Raw genomic sequence first — 23,735 nt, 5'->3', positions numbered from 1 at the left:
GAGCAGCTCTTTATGGAGGTCATCCCTAATATGTGGAGGAAAAGAAGGTTATCAGGAGTAGCCACCATGGATTCACATGGATCATGTTTGGCTAATGTGATGGCTTTCTGTGATGGGGTGACTGAATGGGGAGATGCAGGGGGAGCAGTGGATGGTGTCTGCCTTGACTTCAGCAGGGCTTTGGACATGGTCTCCCATAGCATCCTCCTAGGTGAGCTCAGGAAGTGCAGGTCAGGAGAGTGGACAGTGAGGTGCCTTGAGAAGTGGCTGATCAAGAGAGCTCAGAGGGTTGTGATCAGTGGTGCAGAGTCCAGTTGGAGGCCTGTGGCTACTGGTGTTGCCCAGGGGTCAGGACTGGCTCCAGTCTTGTTCAACATCATCTTATTGACTGGATGAGGGGACAGAGTGGACCCTCAGGCAGGTTGCTGATGATACCAAACTGGGAGGAGTTGCAGACATCCCCTCAGGCTGTGATGCCATCCAGTGGGACCTGGGTATGGTGGAGAGTTGGGAAAGAGCATCATGAAGTTCATCAAGGGCAAGTGTAGACTGCTGCACCTGAGGAGGAAGAACTCCTGCAGCAGGACAGGGGAGGGATTGGCCTGCTGGAAAGCAGCTCTGAGGAGAAGGACCTTGGTATCCTTGTGGACCATAGGTTCTCCATGGGACAGCAATGTGCCCAAGAAGCCAGTGGTGTCCTGGGGTGCATCTAGAGGAGTGTGGTCAGCAGGTTCAAAGGTCTTTTACCTTTACCTTTGAGGCCACATCTGGAATACTGTGTCCAGTTCTGGGCTTACCTTTTCAAAGAGGTGCAGGGATATACTGGAGAGACTCCAGCAGAGGGTAATGAGGGTGATGAAGGCCCTGGAACATCTGTCTGATGAGGAAATACCTGGGGCTGGAGAAGAGAAGGCTGAGAGGGGATCTGATCAGTGTTTACAAACACATTACGAGTGGGTGTCAAGAAGGGGCCAGGCACTTTTCCCTGGTGCCCTGTGATAGGTTGAGGGGCAGTGGACACAGACTGGAACCCAGGAGGTTCCACCTCAACATGAGCGAATAATTTTCTGTTGTGAGGCTGCTGGAGGCCTGGAGCAGGCTGCTCAGAGAGGCTGTGGAGTCTCCTTCTCTGGAGACTTTCCAACCCCACCTGGATGTGTCCCTGCATGACCCTGCCCTAGGTAACTGCTCTGGCAGAGGGGTTGGACTCCATCTCCACAGATCTCTCCCAACCCCTACTATTCAGTGAGGTGACACTGCATTTTCCAAATTAAGCCTTGCATGTCTTGTTCTTATTTCTCATCAGATTCAGGAGAGCTCTTCTGGGCAGCAGGCCTCAGGTGCTATAATTTGGGGCAAAGCTGAAAGCAGCAACGATCCTGGTTGCCCTGTCGGTAATGCTGTGTTCCCTCACCATGCAGGCATTGGTGACTGACAGACCCTTTTGGCTGTTTCAGCTTGTCAACTTGCAAGAAAGGCTCCTTCCCTTCTTCACCCACTGCCTTTGTCTCCTCTTAAAGCATGCTTTTCAGGCAGACAGGGCTTGGCTGAAGCATGCCCAGTGCCGGGAGGCTGCACGGCGAGGGGCAGTGCAGGGCTTCTCTGCATGGCTGGTTTAGAGTCCTGTAGTGCTTCTGTCAGACTGGATGGGTTGCAGTCCTGGGCCTCATTGTGAGTACCCTTGAAGCTGGGCACTTGGAGCTGATAGTGAAGGATTCAAAGTTGTCAAGTTGGTGTTGCCCAAAGTACAGGCAGTGGGAGTCACTCTGAAGCCTGTTGTCCATATCTGGTTAAACTCTTTCAGTGTAAAGCAAAGTCACTCTCAAAGAGTTTAACTATCAAAACCAGAGGTTATCCTAATGACCAGCTTCAGGTGACTGACTTAAAACAGCTGATTGCTGTTTACCTCTTTATGTGGACTGTTAAACAGGTCTCGGATTGGAAGTGTCTGCCGTGTTTATACAGACTCATGCCGCAACAGCAGCTGTTCTTAATGCTTCTGCCTTTATTTCTGTGGAGGGCTCTTCATAAATGAGGTGCTAACATGACCAGAATAGTTAGGAGCACAGAAAAGACTGCACTGAGAAAGCTCTAAGGGGTGTTTTGGATCTGAAGCTGTCAGGGCATATGAAATTGCTGACAGTTTATAGAACAAGCAAAGCCACTTTGGAGCCAAACATGACCCCAGCCAAGTGCAGGCTGTGCAGGCAGGTTTACCTCAACGAGGCAATGAAGTTTCTTCCTTTGTCTCCCAAAAGTAAAGGGGAATGTGTGAGTTAAAATTGGTATAAAAATGAGGAAGTCTTTCAGGTGGTGCTTTGGAGCTTATTCTTGGAGTATGCTGTGCTGGACAGACACTCTTTTCTCCCCAGCAAGTCGTTTCTTCTTGGGTTCACATGTCTTACTCCCTGCAAAGCAATGCCTGGTGCTGATGCAGGTGTTGAGCCATTGCACTGGGCCTGTTAACCATATGAAATTACAAAATATGGGGGGTTTTGTCATTGTAGGAAGAAATCTTCATCTAACTCAGTTCTGTTTATCTGCTAATACTGTAGATTGAAAGATTTTGTTGTTGTTGTTGCCAGGATACCCTGTAATGAGCAAGGAGCCTGAGAGAATACAAAGCATTCTGTTAGGTTAACTTTTGAAAACTTTTGGTTTTAGCAGGTGAGAAGCTCTTAGACTTCACCTACAGCAGTACATTCAGCTTCTGCAGCTGTAAAACCTTATCTTGAATTTGAAGTGATTCCTGGATTCCTCTAAGCATTCTGTGTCCCTTGTGTCCACTGAAGGCTTATTCTCTGATTTCTGTAGTTCTGAGGTCCACCTTGTAAGCTGCTCTTCCTCCTGCAGTCCAGACTTTGTGGCCACCCTTTCCTTGCAGCTTTTCCTGGCTACTTTCTAGCTGGCTGCTGCTAACTTTGTGGGTTTTTTCCCCAGCCTGTGCTGGTGCTGTTGCACTGTCTTCTCTTTCTGCCCTGGTGTATCCTTATGGTGGGAATCAAAGGTCATCCAGACACACTGTTGTAGTTACTCTATTTGTTTTACATGGAACATGTTTTAAAGTGCTTTGGTTTTGTCAGGAGGTCTATCTGCTGCCCAGCCTCCAGGTCTTTGCAAGGCTATCAAAGCAGATGTGTTGAACCGACACATGAGGTACGAATGGTCAGCACTATAGGTTATCATACTCGAGCATGGCATGCTGACTCCGGCAGTGAAGTTTTGGTGTCAGATTGTCTTCTGGGGAGCTCTCTGCATGGTTCAGCTTGCTTTTCACATCTGCTTTTCTCACTATGCAGACGTTTAATTTCCATTTTGAAACTGGAGAATTCAGAACATGAAGAATCTAACTGAATTCTGTGACCAATGAGCATTTTAAATGTGTAAGTCTTTGGCTGTTGAGGTGGAGTTACTAGAAAACAATCTTTTCTACTTGGGCAGTGTCTTGTTTGTAGCTATTACAGTCAGTTAAGATCTATATTTATTAACACTTATTAACTTGTGATTTGAGGTAGTGCAGGAATTGACAAGCATACACTTGCTGGTATGAAACTGCTCTCATAACTTCATTGCAAGCTGTAGATTTCATCTGATTTTTGTACTGCTGGAGGGTTATGACCTCCTGAAGCTGGAGGGATTGGTTGTCTTTGAGTAAACATTAACTAGTTTGGCCTTGTTTGTGTACTTCAGCAGGTCCAAGTAATTGATTACTAGGGCATTCAGCCACGATGGGGAGTGTGTGTCTATGCATATGGGGATATATATGATATAAAAGATTACATATTTATAGGCCTGACCTAGATGGAGGTGCAGATGGTGTGCATAAATAAGTACTTGTGCTGCAAGATGCAGGGGTTGAGCCTGCAGGATAGCCAGGGGTGGAGGCAGGGCCTCTCAGCTGATGCTGGATGTGGAGGCTGGGCTGATGGTAAGGTGCTGGCCAGGTGCTCCTGTGATGCTTCATTGATGGTGTCATGAATTGGAGCACTGGCACAGTGCAGCTGGACCCACGTCCATTCTTTTCCCTTGATCTTTGGATGGAGCCACCTGCATGGGCTCCATACCATCAACCACAGGGAGCCATGGCCATTGCAGCCATGTGGCTGATGGTGCTCCCCTGCCTCCCTGCACCCCATCTTCTGGAAATACCTGTCTGCCTTCCCATACAAAAGCAGGTGTTACACTCCTTGGAATCTGAGGGCCTTGAAGCTCAGTGAATTGTGGGCCAGCTGCCTGGGTCCCTGTACTTACAAGGCCCAGAACAAAAGGCACTGCCACCTCATGACACCAGAAGGCCCCCAGGATATTGATGCATGTGGCCAAGTGTGGTTATGGGAGTTGAAGGAGGTTGTAGCCTGCAAGAGGCCCTGTGGGAGAAGGGTGGTTGGGGGAAGCTGAGAGCACCTTTCTTGGGGATTGCTCCCCTGAGCCCTTTGGCAATGGCTGAGAGGGAAAGCATCCAGACATCCCGAGGGTGGGAAGGGGAAGTGCAGCTGGTCTGCATGAGGTCTCCCAGCGCTCCAGAGAGGAACTGTGTGTTGGTTTGTTTCCCTTTCAGCACCTTCCCTAGCTTGCTGTGTCCTTTGGAAACGTGAGGAGTGGCCCTGGAAGTAGGGGTGCAGTATGTATTGAACTGCTGGGGCAAAAGCATTGCATTCCTTTCCATTTCAAACCCTCTATTGCTGCTCTCCTCCACAAAGCTGCTTTGAAACTTCACTAGCTTCTAATAATAAAAGTCTGATTGTTAGTGTCAGTAATGGAATGTTTCTCAAGCTCATTTCCACGAGGGCAGAACGCTGTTCAGACACTGAAGAGACTGCTACAGTTTACTCTGTTCACATCAGATTTTGTTCTGTGTGAAACTGATAATTTTGTTAAAGAAATGCAGAAACTGTACCCTGAAAACTCTTCTGAATGGCCACTTTCATTATTTCTTTGTCTAATTTGTGATTGCTGGATGTAATGTCAAGTAATACAGTGAAATCTGGGGGCTTGGAACAGTAACACTTCCTGGCTATTAACACAGCAAACCTCACTGCTTTCATTTAAACCAAAATTAATTTCAAACAGGCTTGTGGGGTAAGTGTGGTCTGTGGAAGTGTTTAGAAATAAAGCCAAAGCACAGTTGACAGCAGAGTTTTATACTACTTAAGACCTGCCACTTCAATGGGATAGAAGACAGTTTGTTGTTTCCCCCCCTGCACTCTCAACACAGAAGCAGCAATGTGTGTTTGTTGTATGTGAGATTTGTTCTTGCATTCACCCAGTGGAAGAAGCAGGGAGTTCAGTTAAAGCATAGCTAGGTATTGCAGTTGCCAAGGTTCAGGGCTGAGCCAGCCACAACAAATGTTGACAAATGCTCTTCATGAACCCCTCTCCTTTAAAAGGGAGGAAAAAGGGGGAAAGGGAGTGAGCCTGACAGTCCAGTGAAATGGAGACAGAGACACAAATCAGCATGGAACCCAGCCTCTGGTGGCAATGACAGCACCATTGGCACTGCTGCTGCTGGGGACAGGCACTGGGCAAGTCCAGGACTTGACTTAGCAGACAGAAACTGGATTCAGAATCATAAGGGACAGAATCCTGCTGGGACACTTCCCAGGGAAGACGAGGCTTGGCCATGGGGAATCCTTCAGCTTGTTCCTGAAGGTGCCCTCAATGGGCTGCAATCCCTTGGGGGGCAATTGAGGGTCCCCTGTCTTGTCTGCTCCTCCCCACAGCTGCCACCACTGCTTTCCTGCACCCCAAGGTGGGGCATAAACTGTGGCAGTGCCCTTGGTGTGCCCAGGAGCAAGTCTCAGGCAGAGGCTTTCTGCAGCCCAGCCCTTGGCAGGAACTGTCCCCAGCAGCCTCTGCCTGCTAGGAGCAGCCCCTGGCTGTGCCAGGCTGCCCTGAGCTGGAGAAAGTGCCTCAGTGAGCAGGGAGTGAGCTGGGCAGGGCCAGCACTGGGCAGAGCTAGTTACAGAACAGCTATGAATTACTATAACTGTATGGAAATGACCTGTTTTGGTTCAGATCTTCATGCCAGAATGCGGATGTCTTCCTCTTCTTGCAATTGCCTTTGATTGAAGACTGAATGTGTCAGTGCTTGATTCCCCTGTGATGGCCCTTGGAATCTTTAATACTGTGAGGAGTCGTGCCCCAGCCTGCAAAGGACAGGCAGCTTGAGCTCTGGCTGAGTGAAACAGGCAGTTTAAAGAGCAGCCACCGGAGTGCCTTCCCTTCCAGTTTGGGTGACTGGTGATTCTGCTTAGCTCTAGAACTTTCTTCAGCTGTGCACTTGTGCTGAGCTTTGACTCGATGGTCCATTGCCGGTGGCACAATTAGCACTGTACAAATGCAAGCGTGCTGAGTAATCCCTGTCCTGTGGAGATAGGAAACTAATTAAGTATACCTTGGGACTTGGGCTGAGGTCATGTGAAGCTGGTGGAGGATCATGCTTAGCATTTCAAAGAAAGCAGTTAGAATTTATCAACACTGAAACCTTTAATCATACAAACATGAGAGCTGATCATTTTGTCCCTCCCCCCACCTCCTTGGCTTGGTTTCTAGATGTACTGGAAATGCTTTTATCATTAAGAAAGGTGAGACCTGCTTGAAAACCTCAGGTGGCACCAGGGATTCTTCTGCTAGTTGCTGCACTCTTAAGAGAATTAGTTTTGCTGAAGTAAGCTATATCATTAGGATGTGTTTAAGTAACTGAAAAAGTGTGCTGGTACCAAAGGAACTTACTTTTACTTCCTTGTGCACTTGAAGCTGTAGGAAGAGAACATGCTGGTAGATAACATTGGCAGGTAGGATCTGTCTCACTTTTTACTGCAATCCTTGTAACAACTCTCTCTAGCACTTTGCAGACTTTTGGACATTACAGAATCTTCAGTGTGGGGCTGATAGATGTTTTAAAACATTTATTTTGCCTAAAAAGGCAGCTGGGTGTTACTGTAAAATCTGTGGGCTTCCTGCTGGGAGCTCTGTGTATGCTTTTAGCATCCTGTGGTTAGGTAGAACATGCTGCTGATAGCCAGCCAAGGCCCTTGGGGTTCCCTTTCCATGATGGTCTGGGTAGCTGTCAGTACTCAGGGGTATCGGGTACCTAGCTGGGAGTGTGTGGTGGGTTGAAATTTTCCTCCCCAGCATTAAGTTTGCCAGACCAGCTCAGGTGGAAGCAAATGAAAGCTGTATTTACAAGCAAAACTGCAATCTACATTGGAATGCAATGAATTGCATCATTGCTTATATGACCAGCTTCAGTCAATTATCTTTCCAATGGGATTTTTAAGAACTACCATCACTTTCCTCTTTACACCCAATAGTGATTTATTTACATTCTACTACTTGAATTAGGAGCTGGCTGGAGGCTGAACCCAGAGAGTGGTGGTGAATGATGCCACAGCCAGCTGGCAGCCAGGCACCAGTGGTGTGCCCCAGGGAGCAGTGCTGGGCCCTGTGCTCTTTAATATCTTCATTAATGATCTGGATGAGGGGATTGAGTCAGTCATCAGCAAATGTGCAGATGACACCAAGCTGGGACAGGAGTTGGTCAGTCAGAGGGCAGAAGGGCTCTGCAGAGGGACCTTGCCAGGCTGCACAGATGGGCAGAGGCCAACAGGATGGCATTCAACAAACCCAAGTGCCAGGGGCTGCACTTTGGCCACAGCAACCCCAGGCAGAGCTACAGGCTGGGGTCAGAGTGGCTGAGAGCTGCCAAACAGAGAGGGACCTGGGGGTGCTGATTGACAGCTGCCTGAACATGAGCCAGCAGTGTGCCCAGGGGGCCAAGAAGGCCAAGGGCATCCTGGCCTGCATCAGGAACAGTGTGGCCAGCAGGAGCAGGGAGGTCATTGTGCCCTGTGCTCAGCACTGGTTAGGCCACACCTTGAGTCCTGTGTCCAGTTCTGGGCCCCTCAGTTTCAGAAGGACATTGAGAGACTTGAAGGTGTCCAGAGAAGGGCAGCGAGGCTGGGGAGGGGTCTGGAGCACAGCCCTGTGAGGAGAGGCTGAGGGAGCTGGGGTTGCTTAGCCTGCAGAAGAGGAGGCTCAGGGGAGACCTCATTGCTCTCTACAGCTCCCTGAAGGGAGGTTGGAGCCAGGTGGGGGTTGGGCTCTTCTCCCAGGCACCCAGCACCAGAACAAGTGGACACAGTCTCAAGCTGTGCCAGGGGAGGTTTAGGCTGGAGGTGAGGAGAAAGTTCTTCACAGAGAGAGCTGTTAGCCATTGGGATGTGCTGCCCAGGGAGGTGGTGGAGTCCCCATCCCTGGAGGTGTTCCAGAGGGGATTGGATGTGGCACTTGGAGCCATGGTTCAGTCATGAGGTCTGTGGTGCCAGGTTGGACTTGCTGAGCTCTGAGGTCTCTTCCAACCTTGGTGATGCTGTGATACTTTCTGTTCAAGATCTGTGTAAAACTTTTAAAGGCATAGCTTAAAACTAGCAGAGAGTGGCTCCTTGCCAGGTCTGTTTCTGCTGACAGGAGCAGCTGACTTCTATAATCTTGCTAGGTAGGGAAGGGACTTGTGAGTGCTTGCAGCTAACAGCTTGCTTTGGGAAAAGCTTCACTGTAGGAGACACTGCCCCAAATTAAACTCCCTGCTTGCCTGGGTGAAAGTCACAGCTTTGTCCTGTGACTTCAAATCAGGACTGCCTGTATTCAGGAAGGGAGTTTGACAGGTAGGTTGACTCCAAGCTACAGAGAACCTTACTGAGTGACTGGTAGTAGCATTTTCTGGTGGAGATGCCAGTCAAGCACTTGACCTCTGTAAAGAACCACAGACTGGTTACTGCTAAACAAAATGCACCTCGTGTAGTGTAGCTGGAGCAGGCAGAAGGCTTTGTTTTTTGACTGATCTGAAAGGATCACTTCTGATCCTTTATTTCTTCCTTTCAGCAAAAAACTCAAGTCAGAATGTCAGCTGCCCTGCCTCAGAGCAGCTGGCAGGCCTTCTTCCCTTTGTGGGCTGCTTGCTCTCCTCGCAAGTTCAACTCAGGTCTTCACTGTGTGGAATGTTATTTGAGCATTTGTTCAGAGGAGGAACTGTTGCTACTGACCAAGAAAACGAAGCAATGTTTCTGCATGCTAGGTGTTCCTCAGTATCTTGAGTCATCCTAAGTTTTACATCAGCAAGCTGGTGCAAGGTTTGAGCAGTGCCTTTGGTGCGAGTCTGTCCGTATTGCTTGCTGGGAGCTGTCAAAGGCTACAGAAAGTGAACTCAAGTTACAAGGCAGTCATGTATCTGCAGCAGCCCCACCATCTTTAAAACCATTTTTCTTTCCCCAGCTGGGAGTTTCCAGTATCATCCTGGGTTATTTTGCTTCTTGCAATATGTGATCCTGGGCATGTCTTGAATTTGCACTCCTTGGCATCTCGCATTGAGTCCAAGTGTTGCGACTCTTCTGCTGGTATTGGCAGTGAAGTTGAACGTTGGGAGCATGACTGACTCACACCATCCAGGCAGGAAAACTTCAGGAGCAGCACTGCCGATTTGTGGATGTAAGGCCCAACTCTGACTGGGCTGATTGGGATTGAAATTTGAAAAAAATCATAAAGCTAATTCAACATTTGAGAGCTGCTGGGGTCTAGGAGGGGGGCAGAGCAGTGGGCTGTGAGCAGAACAATGGCTCTTGGGTTTAACGCTTCCATTCAGGGCTGTGGGAGGCTGAATCTAGGTTATCACCAGTGATCACAGCTCAGAAAATTCTCTTTGGTGTTCCTGGACTTCCTGTTTGGCACCTTTTATGTTGTTTATTTTTCCTTATTTCGAAGGACCTGGGCTCCTGTTGCACAGTGATGGAATAATCTCTGCCGGCACCTGGGATGCTGAGGGAGCAGCCCCTGAGAGAGCTTTCTCGGGAGAGCCTGTGTGAAATAACGCAGTGCCATGTTTGCAGTAGTATGCCTCTTTTTTTGTTGTTGATCTCTTTCCTTCTCGAGTTTCTCTTGAATTAAGTAACTGAGAAATGCACCAAAGCTGCTGAAATGAGCTGCAATCACTTCTGCCCTGAGCGTTGATAGTGGCTGCTTGCACAGATGCCACTGCCACTAACTGGGGCAAGGGGAGGGATTTGATCTACTTTCTAGGGGCTTAAAACAACCCTCAAACAAAAACCATCCTGTGCCTTTGATAATGCACTGGTTTCACTTGCTTACAATAAGGCTGTGTGTAGCCTGAATGCACACAAGCTGGTGTTTCTAATTCCTTGCTATAATTTGATTTAAGCTCATTGGTGAGATCAGGTGTTTAGAACCCTGCTTGCAAATTCACTAATACTTTGGAGGAAAAAGTCTTTCTTTTTAACCACTTAATCACCCGAGATCCCATCAAGGATTGCAAGTACTAATACTGCAACTGAAATTACCTGCACCTTCTCCTGATTGCTTTTGACTCCCATAGCCTTAAGCAGAGGCTCTGTAATCTAGAAGCAGTTATGTATGCTTACAGCTTCTGAGAGCAGGCTAGGCAAAGTGAGGTGGTGTCCAGAGGTCAGTGTGTGATAGCAAGTGAAAGCTCTTCTCCACAGTGGGCATCCCAGGCTTTCTGCTCTCTGGGCCAAACCCTGGAAGTCTTGCTAATGAAGAGAGTCCAAAGGGTTGAGCTGGATCCTTGGACTTGACAGCTGTTTCCTAAACTGCTCGAGTACTGCATCTGCTGCTTCACTGTTGTAGGAGCTGTAGCGTGCGTGCTGACTCCAGCTGAGCTCAGCAGTGCATGCCCGCAGCTCTGCAGGGGCATGAGGGCTGGGGACTCCCGGCTTAGTTTGTGTAAGTGATCGACAAAAGCATAGTTAGATTCTTTGAAGATTGTTTCTGTATACAACTTGCAGCTCAGGAAGAGTTCTCTCTAAAATAGCACTATTTACCTACAGCCTCTGCAGTAAGGACGTGTCCTCACAGCAGGAGTTCAGTGAATGAATCCTTCACACTTGGCAGTTACGAAGGAGCAGAAGGAGTGTTTCCTTTTGAATGAGAGCTGCTCAAAAGCATGCTGGTTCCATTTGTAAGGAAAGCAAAGTTTCTCTTACTGTTCCCCAGTATCTCTTCAATCCACTGCAATTCAGCATTCACGTAAGAGCAGCTGATGCTGTGCCAGAGGTGATGTCTGTCCTGGAAAAGCCCTGTGTCAGAGAAGGAGGGTGGAGCAAATGCTTGTATTGATCTTAATGACAGCTGAGAGCCAGAACTGATTCGATGTGTTGTAGGCCAAAACATTCAGGGTGTCTTAGACCAGCAGCATTAGCATAGATGTGCCAAAGCATTTTATCAAGGCAGGTGAAGTTGCTCATCCTTACACACTACTGCTGTGGCCTTTCACAGTGTTGCAGTGGTTGAGGCCCCTGCACTGCCATGTGTGTGCACGTGTGTCAGGTTTGTGGAGAAAGGTCCAATGAGAGAATAGGTCTTGAGTGGAAATGAGCTCCAGGACTTAGTTCACTACCTGCAAGTTGTTAATTATTCCTGGAGAAATAATGATTTGTTAGTTTTAATTACAAATGGTCATCTTCCAGAGCAGGGCTGGTACTCCAGTGCATGTCCAGTGTCCATTTTATCCTCTCCCGATTCTTCTAATTGCTGAGCAGCTTTTTTCTGAATCTCAGACTTGGTGCGTAGATGAAAAACTAAAGTTGGGAAGAGCAACTTCAGTAAGTTGCCATTTTACTTCTAATGTGGATTAGCATGTTCCTTTCATGTGCAACCCTCCAGAGCCTACCCTTTCCTTTGGGTGTTAGAATAGTGCCTATTGCTAAAGGTACACAAAGTCCTATGGAGTCCTCTTTAATTAAACCTGATCGTGGAGCTTTTGATCATCAGCATCTACTGTTGTTGCCTTTGAGTTCTAGAAGGTTTCTGTGCATGCAGGTACCTGTGGGGTTAGAAGCTGTGAAGTGCTGAAGCGTTGCTGCAGTGGATTTGTAACCCTGCTGTTCTGTGCATGTTCTCCTTCTGCAGACCAGCATGTTTTGGAAATTTGATCTCCATTCGTCATCCCACATAGATACACTTCTAGAGAGGGAAGATGTGACCCTGAAGGAGTTGATGGATGAGGAGGATGTTCTGCAGGAGTGCAAGGCTCAGAATCGCAAGCTCATCGAGTTCCTGCTGAAGTCAGAATGCTTGGAGGATTTGGTTTCCTTTATCATCGAAGAGCCACCGCAAGACATGGATGAAAAGATCAGATATAAGTAGGAAAAGCTCCTGGGGGTGAGGGAGACTTGGGAAGGTAAAAGGAGGGGTAACTTAGCACAGTTTATAGTGTGTTTTGAATCTCTGCTTGCTGGTGTGTCATAGAGTGCATCATAAACTGAACCATTCTGATCCTTCTGAATCACAGACTCACAGAATGGGTTGGGTTGGAAAGGACCTTAAAGCTCAGCCAGTTCCAACCCCCTGCACAGGGACCCCTCCCACCAGCACAGGGACCCCTCCCACCAGCACAGGCTGCTCAGGGCCTCATCCAGCCTGGCCCTGAACCCCTCCAGGCAGGAGGCAGCCACAGCCTCCCTGGGCAGCCTGTGCCAGAGTCTCCCCACCATCACTACCTAGAATTTCTTCCTCATCTCCTCTCTCCCAGCTGGAAGCCATTGTCCCTCATCCTGGCTCTCCCAGCCCTTGTCCAAAGTCCCTCCACAGCTCTCTTGCAGCCTACTGGAAAGCTGCTCTAAGGTCTCCCTGGAGCCTTCTCTTCTCCAGGCTGAGCAGCTTCAACTCTCACAGCCTGTGCCCGTAAAGGAGAGGGAAGAGGCAGTGGAAGCCTTATTCACAAATGCCTCTAGAAGCAGTTGCTGTCCAGAGGGGGCTTACAAGGAATAAAAATGTCAGAACTCCCACATGACCTTTGCAGTTATTTTAAAATAACAGCTGCAGAGTTCATGTCAGTTCTGAATATTTTTTGTTCTTTCAAGGCAATAGTTGGATGAATCCCCATTTGGGTACTGTGGTTAAATGCTGAGCTTGGCTTTATAGACCTTTGGAAAACGCTGACTGGAATGCCTGTACCACTCCTGGGAAGAGCAGACGTAACACCTAGTGCCTGCTGTTTGCCTTTGCAGATGAGGAGCTGTAGGAGTTGAGTATGGCCATGACTTCAGCTAGCTTGCTGAGGAGGTTCAGACTCCGTGGTCAGCCTGGCAATCCTAGCCAATGGTTGCAAAGCCTTCCGCTGGCTTTGGCCTGTTTTAGAGTTGTCTGTGCAGGAAATTGGTTTTTTCCTTAAAGCAGGCCATAAAAGAATGATGTGAAATAAGCTGCACTTCACCATTTGTGGTAAATCAAACCTCCTGTAAATGATAGTGAAGTTTGAAATTGAGGCAGCTTCCACTTAAACCTCAAGCTGCTGATGCTGTCAGAATGCCTCAGTGTGAGTGGGTGACGGCACTGTCACATGCAGCCAGTTACTGCTCTTGATGGCTTCTTACTTTAATGACTCTGTTCTGAACTGTGCTTCTGACTGTGCCATGAAGCAGTACTAGCTAGTTTGGGAGGTCTTTGGCAGGCTTAGACTAGTTTCTGCCTAATTGATGTGCCTATCCTGAGGCTATTCCTTTTGACCTCTCCAAACCAATCCCTGTTAGGGTTAGAAAGGGGCAAAGCCACTGTTCCCTGCCCAGTATCAGGCCAGTGCTGTCAGACTGCTGAACTTCTCTCTCTTTTCACCTTCAAAGGAGGTGGCTTCTGAAATGAGAGATCATTCCTTGATCAGATGGCTTTCACAAGAGCTGTTAAACCAGAAGTTTGCCCTTTCCTTTCCATGTTTGCCCAGTGCCTGCCCTGCTGCTGCTGAAGAGCAGAGCAGTCCATTTCTTGCATGGACGAGGAGAGCTCGCAGGCTGACTGCAGCTCTGTTCCTTTGCAGTAGTTTGATGCTTTAACCTACTTGAAAAGCTGGTCAGAAGGCTTAGCAGGTTGTGAAGTCAGAGCTGGAAGTTTGACAGCTTTGAAGTGTGAGGGAGGGATTTTTTTAAATCACTGTGTTTCTCTTTCTCCCCAGATACCCAAACATCTCCTGTGAGCTGCTGACATCAGATGTCTCACAGATCAACGACAGGCTGGGAGAAGAAGAATCCTTACTCATGAAACTGTACAGCTTCCTTTTGAATGAATCTCCTCTGAACCCTTTATTGGCCAGTTTCTTCAGCAAGGTGCTAAGTATTCTTATAAGCAGAAAACCAGAACAGGTAAATAGTTGCATGCTCCTTCCCTTGAGTGCTCTCATAACTTTGTAGTACTCAGCAGTACTGCTTTTCACACTTGAGGAACAGCAGCAGAATCAGAAAAGGGCATTCAGCTTCCATAGAAGACACTAAGGTGGCTTCTTTTTTATGCTATATATGGGAGTAAAACCTGTCTGGGTGAGTGAGATGTACTGGAGTTGGCTTTGCCTGAGGTATTTTTGCTCAGTGTGTAGGTGCTTACCTTCTGGCTTTTCTTACCTCAGTACTTTGTGGTGATTGTTTTGGGTTAATTTAGGTTGGAAGGGACCTTCCAATGCCCCTGCCATGGGCAGGGACACCTTCCACTACACCAGGTTGCTTCAATCCCCACAGCTCAAGCCCTCATCCAGCCTGGCCTTGAACACCTTCAGGCAGGAGGCAGCCACAGCCTCTCATAGTGTCTCTCCACCCTCACTCTCAACAATTTCTTCCTCATCTCCAGTCTCAGTTTTCCCCTCTCCTAGCTCAAAGCCATTGTCTCTCATCCTGGCACTCCCAGCCCTTGTCAAAAGCTCCAGCTCTTCTGTAGCCCTCTTCAGGTACTGGAGGGCTGCTCTAAGAACTACTTGAAGCCTTCTCTAGGCTGAACAGCCCTAACTCTCCCAGCCTGTCCTCACAGGGGAGGTTCTGCAGCCCTCTGATCATCCTTGTGGCTTCCTCTGGAGCCTCTCCAGCAGCTCCAGGTCCTTCTTGTGCTGGGGCCCCAGAGCTGGAGGCAGTGCTGCAGGTCTGAGCAGAGCAGAGGGGCAGAATCCCCTCCCTGTGCTGCTCTCTCCCTGCTCTGGCTGCAGCTCAGCACTCAGCTGGCTCTGGGCTGCCAGGGACCAGTGCTGGCTCCTGGGCAGTTTGTCACCAACTGACACCCCCAAGTCCTCCTCCAGGCTGCTTTTGAGCTGCTCCTCACCCAGCCTGGATTTGTGCTTGTTGTACTCTGCTGATATGGCCCAGTGCTGCAGACAGCTGCAGTGAGTGGTTCTCCTACCTGAACAGATGAAGTCTGTGACTGTAGTGTCTGATTGTCCAAGCTCTCTGTGTGTTGGTATTGTGTCAGGGCTTTGCTGTGTGGAGCTTTGCTTACTAAGCAGGGGTGAGAGTAGTTCATAGCAACAAGTAAAGTTTGGCTGTACATTGAGTTAGGAGTAGTTTATGGTCAGCAAGTTGGGTTTGAGAGGAAGCCCATGACAGTGCATGTGATCTGGATCTGTCCTGTGGCTCTCTTGCTGTGCTCTCTGTGTTATCTTATCTTGCCTTCACTAAGTCTTTCAGAAGTTCTCCTTTACTCTCTGTGTTTGGTAGAGAGAAATTGAAGCTGTCTGGTGTGGCTTGCAGAGTGCAGTACAGCTCAGCACATGTAATCTTACTTGTCTCTTCTAGATTGTGGAGTTTTTAAAGAGGAAGCATGATTTTGTAGACCTCATCATCAAGCACATTGGGACCTCTGCTATCATGGACTTGTTGCTCAGGCTGCTGACTTGCATAGAACCTCCCCAGCCCCGGCAAGAAGTGTTAAATGTAAGTCAAGCGTCTGGAGGGGGTTGGCTAAGTGTGAGCAGGCTGCTGCTGCTGCTTCCCCAGGGCTGGCTTGGGTGGGGGGTGTTGCAGCTTTCCCTCCTGGAGCCTGCCCGTGGTTGTGTTTGTTTCATCGGGGCCGTGGCACTGCTGAGGACAGCTTAGAGCCCGAGTGGCAGCTCTCCTCACCTGCTCTTCGGCACTGAACTTACAATTGCCAGATGCAGTTTTCAAAAAGTTTGGGACCTTACTGACCCCTTCTGGCATCAGGATGTGGTGGGTTGAGGGTTCCCCCAGCAGTAACTCGGCCAGAGCAGCTCAGGTAGAAGCGAATGAAGCTGTATGCGCAAGCAAGGACTGCGCTCTCCCACGGGATGCACTGAATGTGTACAGAACACACAGGAGTTACAACATGATACAGGGATTTACAATCAGCAGACAACACAGAAGCCCAGGGAAGCCTCTCCACTGCCCCCCTCAAAAGCTCCTGCTCCCCCTTGTACCAGAGGAAGAAGAGGAGTTGAGAGACAGGAGTGTCAGTTCTTATCTGAAGGTCAGTCAGGAGCATTGTGATCTCTGGGCGAAGCAGAACGGCCAAGAAGAGAAAGGAGAAGGAATGGAAGTGAAATGTGGAGGGTTGTTACGATACAGCTGCTCTTATCCCAGACATTTTGTCCAAAGAATTTGTGTAGAATAATCTTTTGTTGTCCTTTTCACACCCAATAGTGATTTATTTTACTTTTCTGCTCAAGCCCTGCAGCTAAGGTTTAAAGGCATAGCCTATGACTGCCACAGGCCTCTACTGAAAGGTGGTACCTGAGGCTTTCTCTTCTACAGCTGCTCAGAAACAATCACTTTACTGTTTTTTGAAGTCAGTCCTGGTTAGCAATCCCCACAGTGTGGCTCCTGGCAGTTGTCACAGACCTGCTTTGAATGTTGTGAGTTCCCTGAGCTGCTTCCTGTGGATGAAGTCTCTCAACTCTCTTGCAGTGGTTGAACGAGGAGAGAATTATCCAGCGGCTGGTGGAGATTGTCCATCCCTCCCAAGATGAGGATGTAAGTATTGCTCTGGCTCTTCAGCAAGCTGCTGAACTTCTGCTTGGTGCTGTGGTCATTGGAAGGAGGCTGTGTGCTCCTCTCCAGCTGAAGGGCTGCAGCCCAGCATGTTCCTGCTCTCCATTGAAGAGCTGTTTCTGTGTTCCAGAGGCATTCAAATGCGTCCCAGTCGCTCTGCGAGATCATTCGCCTGAGTAGAGACCAGATGCTACAAGTCCAGAATGGTTCAGAGCCAGACCCTCTGCTGGCAAGTCTGGAGAAGTAAGTGTGCTGCTGAATGTCTGGGACTTTCAGCTCAGAGAAAGCATTTTTCTTTTGAGATTGAGACCCTGTTGAAATGCCAAGCTCTGCATTTCAGGTGAATTCTCTTGGCTGCTTCTCTGTGTCATCTTCCATAAGTGCAAGAGAGCAGAGCTACCTGGAGGGCTTCTTTGGGGGAGGGTTGTCTCAGGAAGGTACTTCCTGTACTGCCACAGGTAGTGGGATCAGACACGTGGAGGTCAGAGCACATATGAGAGGCTCTGGCTCATATCTGTTCTTTAGGCAGATCTGAGCCTGTGTTTCTGCCAGAGAATATTCTTCTGCCCTTCTTCTTGCTTTTACTGCTGTAGGTTTGGGTTGGTTTAGCTGTTAGGGCAGCTGAGTCACCCTTACCTGCCTGAGAGCTCTAAAGTGTGCAGTACAAATCCTTGCTTAAATGCAGACTGTGGTAGCCATGAAGATGCTCTTGAGGCCACTGTCTTAAAAGAAGAGTAAAAGTATTTTTTGTAGTGGGTGAAGGATGTTGGAAAGGGTCAGGATGAGGACTACCTGGAAAGAAAGGGAGCCTACAGTTACTTTTGTTTGGTTTGTTTCCTTTCCCTAAGAGAAGAATGAGGACTCTAAATTTGGATCCCCTTTGGATGTCAGACACTTAAACAACAAGCTTTTAGTTTTAACCATGTGGTCAAAATGCTACAAGACAGAAAAAAAGAAGAGCATTTTGCTCCTGCACTTAAAATGAAGTCTACAGAAAGCTTACACTGGCTATGACAGAAGCCTGCAGTTGTGGTTTCTGAAGGCCATGTTGGTTGTCACATCAAAAAGCTGGCTCTGTGGAAGGGACAGGAGGATGGGGCAGCGAGGGTGGGAGCGACTGTCCCAGAGGCACCTGCTGGTTTGCAGTAGTTACCAGAGTTGTTCGTCTTATCCCCTGCCTAATTTTACACAGGCAGGTGAGAGCTGCTTCTGCTAACAGCTGGGTCCTGGAGTGTTGCATTTGGTGCCAATGCTTTTCTTTTCAGGCAGGAAATCATAGAGCAGCTGCTGTCTAACATCTTTCATAAAGAGAAGAATGAATCTGCAATAGTCAGTGCCATCCAGATCCTGCTGACCCTGCTGGAGACACGGCGGCAGACGTAAGCGCTCTTATGCACTCAGATCCTGCCTGCAGGGCCTGGCTGAACTGCTCAGCACGGGCAAGCATCCCCTGTGTGCTCAGACTGAACCACTTTCATGGCCTGTGCAGCTGGAAGAGTGAAGGAAGCAGTGACTGTGGCTGGGCTCTCTGCAGTGTTTGCTAGAAGCAGTTTGAATGCAGTGTGACAGCTCAGACTCATCACATTCCATCACTTGCTTTGTGCATACAAGGAGTGGAGGAAATCTGTGTGGTGTGGTATTGTGGGGACTGACTTGAAAAAGTTACTTGGGATTGTACTGCTACTTCACTTTGAGAAAATACTGAGCTCTGCTATGTCCAACTTGTTTGTGTTGCTCAGGATAGCTGAGTAAAGGGCTCATGGAATCATTTTTGTTGGCAAAGCCCTTTAAGATCCCTGAGTCCAACCATTCTCTAACTCCATCAAGCCTGGGGACAAACCACATTTCTCAGAACCACATCTCTGTGTCTTAACCATCACCCTGGGCAGCCTGCTCCAGTGCTTGAGAACCCTTCCAGTGAAAAGAATTCCTTCTAATATCCAACCTAAACTTGCCCTGGGACAACATGAGGCCATTTCCTCTCATCCTGCTCATTACTTGGAGAAGAGACCAACCCTCATCTGGTTCCAGCCTGTATTAAGGGAGCTGTAGAAAGTGAGGTTTCCCTTCAGCTTCCTCTTCTCCAGACTAACTTACCTCAGGTCCCTCAGTTGCTCCTCCCCAACCCTGTTCTCCAGACCTTTCCCCAGCTTTGTTGCCCTTCTCTGGACACACTCCAGCTACTCAGTGCCCTTGTTGGAGTGAGGGGCCAAAACTGAACTCAGTATTTGAGATTTGGCCTCACCAGCACTGAGTACAGGGGGACAATTGCTTCCCTGGCCCTGCTGGTCACACTGGCCAGGATGCTGTTGGCCACCTGGGCAGGAGTCTGCTCTTGTATCAAATGGTGAGGCTGAAGTGTTCCTCTGGGCTAAGTGGCACATCTGTTTAGCACACGTTTAATAGTAGTTGCATCAGCTGGGCAGGGTGAGGGATGGCAGGAAGGAATGTGAGCATGTTAGGGAAGCAAACCAGGAGGAAGTCAATCATCATAAACACTTGCTTAGGAATACCTATTACATTCTGGCATGGCAAAAGACATGCTGGAGATTCCAAGCACCATGAACCTGAAAGTACTAGGAATAGTGACTGAAAAAGTCTTGTTCAGCCATTAGTTCACAACTAGTCTTTGCAGCTTTGGTTTTCCTTGCACTTTTCTTCTTTTCAAAAGCCTTCAGAACCATGCCACTCTCAGAACCATAACCTAAAGATGTTTTGGAATTAGTTTGGCTACTCCTCAGCTGTTGCTTGTGTGTTGTAGGTTTGAAGGCCACATAGAGGTCTGTCCTCCAGGCATGAGCAATTCAACGTACTCAGTCAACAAAAGCGTTTTAGAAGCCATAAAGTCAAGACTCTCATCCTTCCATGAGCTCCTGCTCGAGCCTCCAAAAGTGAGTGAAACCTTCTGTTACCAATTCATTGAAACAAGCCTGTTGCAGTGTGACTGTTTAGGCAGGTTGCAATAGCAAAACCCAGGCTGACAACTTCTGGGCAAACTCCCAGACTGTTGGGAGCTTTGCTCATTATTGCTGTCCCTGAGCCAGAGAGATGTGCTAAACTGTGTTTAATTGGCCTTGAAGGGAGTCTGTCTTTCCCAAAGCAATGCAAAGAGAGTTCCTATGTTCTCAAAGTCTGTCCTGGTGGCTGCTTGGAAATCCTGCCTCGATTGGCAACGTGGAGTGTGGATGCCTCAGTTGTTCAGAGCTTCAGCATGGCCCACATGAGGCCTGCTCAGTGCCTCTACACATGCCCAGGACCCAAGCAGACCAGCTCCATGGCATGTACCCTCTACCCTTGGCATGTTACATTCTTAGGGCTTTTGAACTGATTGAAGCAGCTTCTCTCTGTCATGCTGTTGCAGCAGATAAATAGCAGCTGAATGACCAGGGGAGTGCCTGTGATCCATTGCCAAGACCTGCCACTGAAGTTTTCCCTGACAGAATTTCAGCCAGAGCCCTGCACCCCAAACTGGGTGCCATGCTCTGTTGGAGAGGAGGACCTATGGGCCAAGATGAAGACCAGAGGTGCAGAAAACACCAGCTTGGGGGTGGGCCAGGGTAGAGTTAATGTTCAGAAACGTGAGAGCTCGAGATTTCCAAATGTAGGAGAGGTGATAAAACACAAAGAAACTGCCTGCTCTTACTGCCACAAAATGCCAAGTTGTAGGTCTGCAGTACCACGAAAGCAGGTCCTCATAAGGTACCTGAGTGCTCTCTGGCTGGCCACCCTTAACAGCTGAGTAAGTCATGTGGTAACGTGAGTGGATCTGGGCTCATTTGGAGCAGAAGTGAAAGGAGCATTGGTTTGGGCTTTGCCTTAGCGAAGGAATGGAATAAATGAACTAGCAGAGTGTCACTGGGCTGCTGTGTGGTGCTGGGCACGCAAAGAGTGACATCCAGTGTAAACAGCAGGCAGCAGTGGTCTGCTTGCCAAAAAGTGTGTCTCAAGAGAGGAAAGCATTTTCCTTAGGAGCTCCCCTGCTCATGGCTATTTACTGCTGGATTTTTAGCCTTTACAGTAGCTTATAACCAGCTTTTTCTTGCTGGCTGGCATTTTACTTCTGTTACAACAGCTCTGGTTTGTTAACCAGCTTAGACATCTGTGTAGGAGCCATGAAGTTCCTCAATCTAATTCAAGGACCCAAAAGATTTCATCTGTGTTGGAAATTACTCCTTCAGAGACTACAGGTGGATCTCGTTTTGTGTATAAAGTTAGAATCATAGATTCATAGAATGGGTTGGGTTGGAAGGAACCTCAAAGCTCAGCCAGCTCCAACCCCCTGCCATGGGCAGGGACACCTCTCACCAGCACAGGCTGCCCAAGGCCTCATCCAGCCTGGCCCTGAACACCTCCAGGCAGGAGGCAGCCACAGCCTCCCTGGGCAACCTGTTCAGTGACTTCCCCACCCTCACTGTCAGTTTGTTTTCAGTATCCAGTCTAAGAGTAAGACAGCAAAGAAGCTTGTGGCTAGTGAAATTGGTGTGGAGTGGATGAAGCTGGCACTGTGGAGGCATCCTGTCAGCCTCTCCAGCTGGCTGGTTTGTGTCCATTGTAGACTACAGTCCTGCATGGACTAACCAATGAGGGCATTGCCTGGGAAGTATCTCCTGATTCCTTCTGAGGTTGGTTGGAATGCATCTGGGCTGAGCTCTTGCCTGTGGTTCACAGTCAGTTTTCACAGCCTGGCCATGGTGTGGCTGGCTTTAGTCTTTCCTGCCTGTGAGTGCCACAAGAAGCTGTGGTGTTCAGAGGGCAAATTCCTTTGTGGGCTTAAGGTAAGGCTCTTGCTCTAGGACGAACTGGATCCATGTCTGAGCCTCACTGCCATTGTGCATGGTACTCATCAGCTGGTGTTTTAAAGATGTTTTAATGGGTGTATCTGCCTACCTTTCTCTCTTTTTCAGAAGAGTGTCATGAAGACAACCTGGGGTGTGTTGGATCCACCTGTGGGAAACACCCGTTTAAACGTGATCAGGTTGATCTCGAGCCTCCTGCAGACCAACACAGGCAGTGTCAATCAGGAGCTCATAGAGCTTAACAGCATAGGAGTCATACTGGTAAGAACTTCATGCTTTACTCTTCTGGACTGCTGTCTGTTGCTGCAGGTCATGTCTAGTATGTTCTCCAGCCTGACTTCTGAGTTTAAGAACTCTTTATACCAGATTTTACTGTTAGGACTCCAACTCAAGTCAGCATTTTCCTCTGATCCCTGGAATGGATCCCTCTCTGCACCTGATTTTCCTAGTTTTTTCATCTCTATGCTGTCAGCCCTAGCCAAGGCTTCCCTGCTGTTCTCATTCTTGTTCCTTCAACCCCCTTTTTCCTCTCTTACACCAAAGGCTGTCTCAGCACTGTCCTCCAAAGAGACAGTTATTCTTGGTAGCTCAGAAGCCTTCAACCTCTGAAAGCAGGACCTTGCACAAGAAATTTTCAGTGGGCTCACTTGCTGCTCTGCTGATGTGGAATCTGTACTTTGAGGGCTTCCTGCCTCATCCTTCAACCACAGCAGTGTTGAGGTTGACCAGAAACTGCAAGTGTTGGTATCAGTTCAAAAACAGCTACCAAAGCATGCTAGAGCTTACAATGCAATGTGTAAACTTCTACACGCTTCAAAGTTGGCAGCTGCCTCCCTTGAAGCAGATGTCCTCTGCCTCATTGCTCTAGTCTAAAACACCTTTATCTCTCAACTAACTGATACAGTTCTGGCCACGATGTCTTCATCTCCCTTTCTCTGCAGAGCTTGGGTCTGCAGACAGGGGCTAGGCTGTACACAAACAGCTAACCTCACTGTCCCTGCAGCTGTGCTGTCTGAGGGAGCATGCATACCACGAGCACAGGCATCTTCTGAGCAGCTTTGTATATGAAATTCAGTGAGGACTGGACATGCTTGGCATGTTTTGTGTAAGGAAGAAAAGGGATTACAGCCAGAGAAGCTTTTCAGTCTTTCCTGCTGCTGGCTGAAACAGCCTGTGCCTTACTGTGAGACTTGCTGTGGTGGTGAAAGAAAGTTCAGTTCTCCCCCCACAAAGAAACCACAGCTAACTCAGTGGGGGAAGCAGGGATGTGAATGAGCTGTGTTTACAAGCAGGGTGAGATGCAGTGAATGTATACCCAATGTACAGCAAAGAACGTCATACAGAGCAAAGCTTTCCCTCCTCCAGCCAGGAGGGTCCCCCCCTGTGCCCCCTCTCTCTCCCTACCTCCCTTTTTCCCCCAAAAAGAGAGAAAAGCTCATTATTAAGGAGGAAATTCTGCTAGCTCAAAGCGTAGGCAAGAATTAGTTTCTTGTCTGTTAGCTCAGGTCATTCAAGGTCAGCCCCGTCCAGCACAGCTCTTGCTCAGAGAGACTGAAACAGGCTGAAAAAGACAGAACTGAACTGAGATTCCAACTGAACTAAAAGTTGCATTCTACCAATCTGCCAGTGACATTGGTTTAGACTATTTCATTTCACACCAAAGCATTCAGCCAGAGCGTTCCAGCACTGTCCCCTCTTAAGGGCACAGCCTCAAACGGTCACACTTGCCTGGCAGGGAAAGCACCTCTCTAGTTCCACTGCTGTGTCTTTGTGGGAGGCTGTCAGGAGTTTGGGAGGACTGAAGGGAAATGTGGAGATCCTCAGCTGTATTTTGAATGAGACCTCCCTGGTCTAGTGCATGTATTTCTAAAGCTCCTTTGCTGTTGCCAGTGGTAGCTGGAGATTCTGCAGCAAGTAGTAGTCTGAGAGAAATGGCCACTAAGCTGGGGGGAAAAGCTGCTGTTCCTGCCTCTCCACATTTTCCTCTGAAGTAGGAAAAAATGAACACAATTGTAGCTCAGCCTCAGTATTTGTCTCTTGTGTATAGACATTTAATAATGAAATGTATACATAAGGCATTAATCTTTAATGTCTTGTACATTTAATAATCATAGTCATGAAACTCTCAGGGTTGGAAGGGAACTCAAGGATCATC

General features: G+C 48.4%; 1 protein-coding gene across 1 annotated transcript in view; it reads left to right on the top strand.

Moving 5' to 3' along the window:
* The window catches only part of PPP6R3 (protein phosphatase 6 regulatory subunit 3), a 60,903-nt gene that overhangs the window by 10,812 nt on the left and 26,356 nt on the right, over positions 1 to 23,735 (top strand). Inside the window, exons 2-10 of the mRNA XM_054171987.1 lie at positions 9,760 to 9,886; positions 11,941 to 12,173; positions 13,979 to 14,165; positions 15,576 to 15,713; positions 16,701 to 16,766; positions 16,915 to 17,027; positions 18,050 to 18,163; positions 19,546 to 19,675; positions 21,689 to 21,841. Of these exons, the coding sequence (XP_054027962.1) occupies positions 9,875 to 9,886; positions 11,941 to 12,173; positions 13,979 to 14,165; positions 15,576 to 15,713; positions 16,701 to 16,766; positions 16,915 to 17,027; positions 18,050 to 18,163; positions 19,546 to 19,675; positions 21,689 to 21,841 (1,146 nt within the window). The 5' untranslated portion in view covers positions 9,760 to 9,874. The remainder of the gene's footprint in view (positions 1 to 9,759; positions 9,887 to 11,940; positions 12,174 to 13,978; positions 14,166 to 15,575; positions 15,714 to 16,700; positions 16,767 to 16,914; positions 17,028 to 18,049; positions 18,164 to 19,545; positions 19,676 to 21,688; positions 21,842 to 23,735) is intronic.

This window comes from Dryobates pubescens, chromosome 22, assembly GCF_014839835.1.
Source record: "Dryobates pubescens isolate bDryPub1 chromosome 22, bDryPub1.pri, whole genome shotgun sequence".
Taxonomy (NCBI): Eukaryota; Metazoa; Chordata; class Aves; order Piciformes; family Picidae; genus Dryobates; species Dryobates pubescens.
The sequence above is the reverse complement of the archived record's forward strand: the minus strand, read 5'-3'. Positions and strand labels throughout refer to the sequence as shown.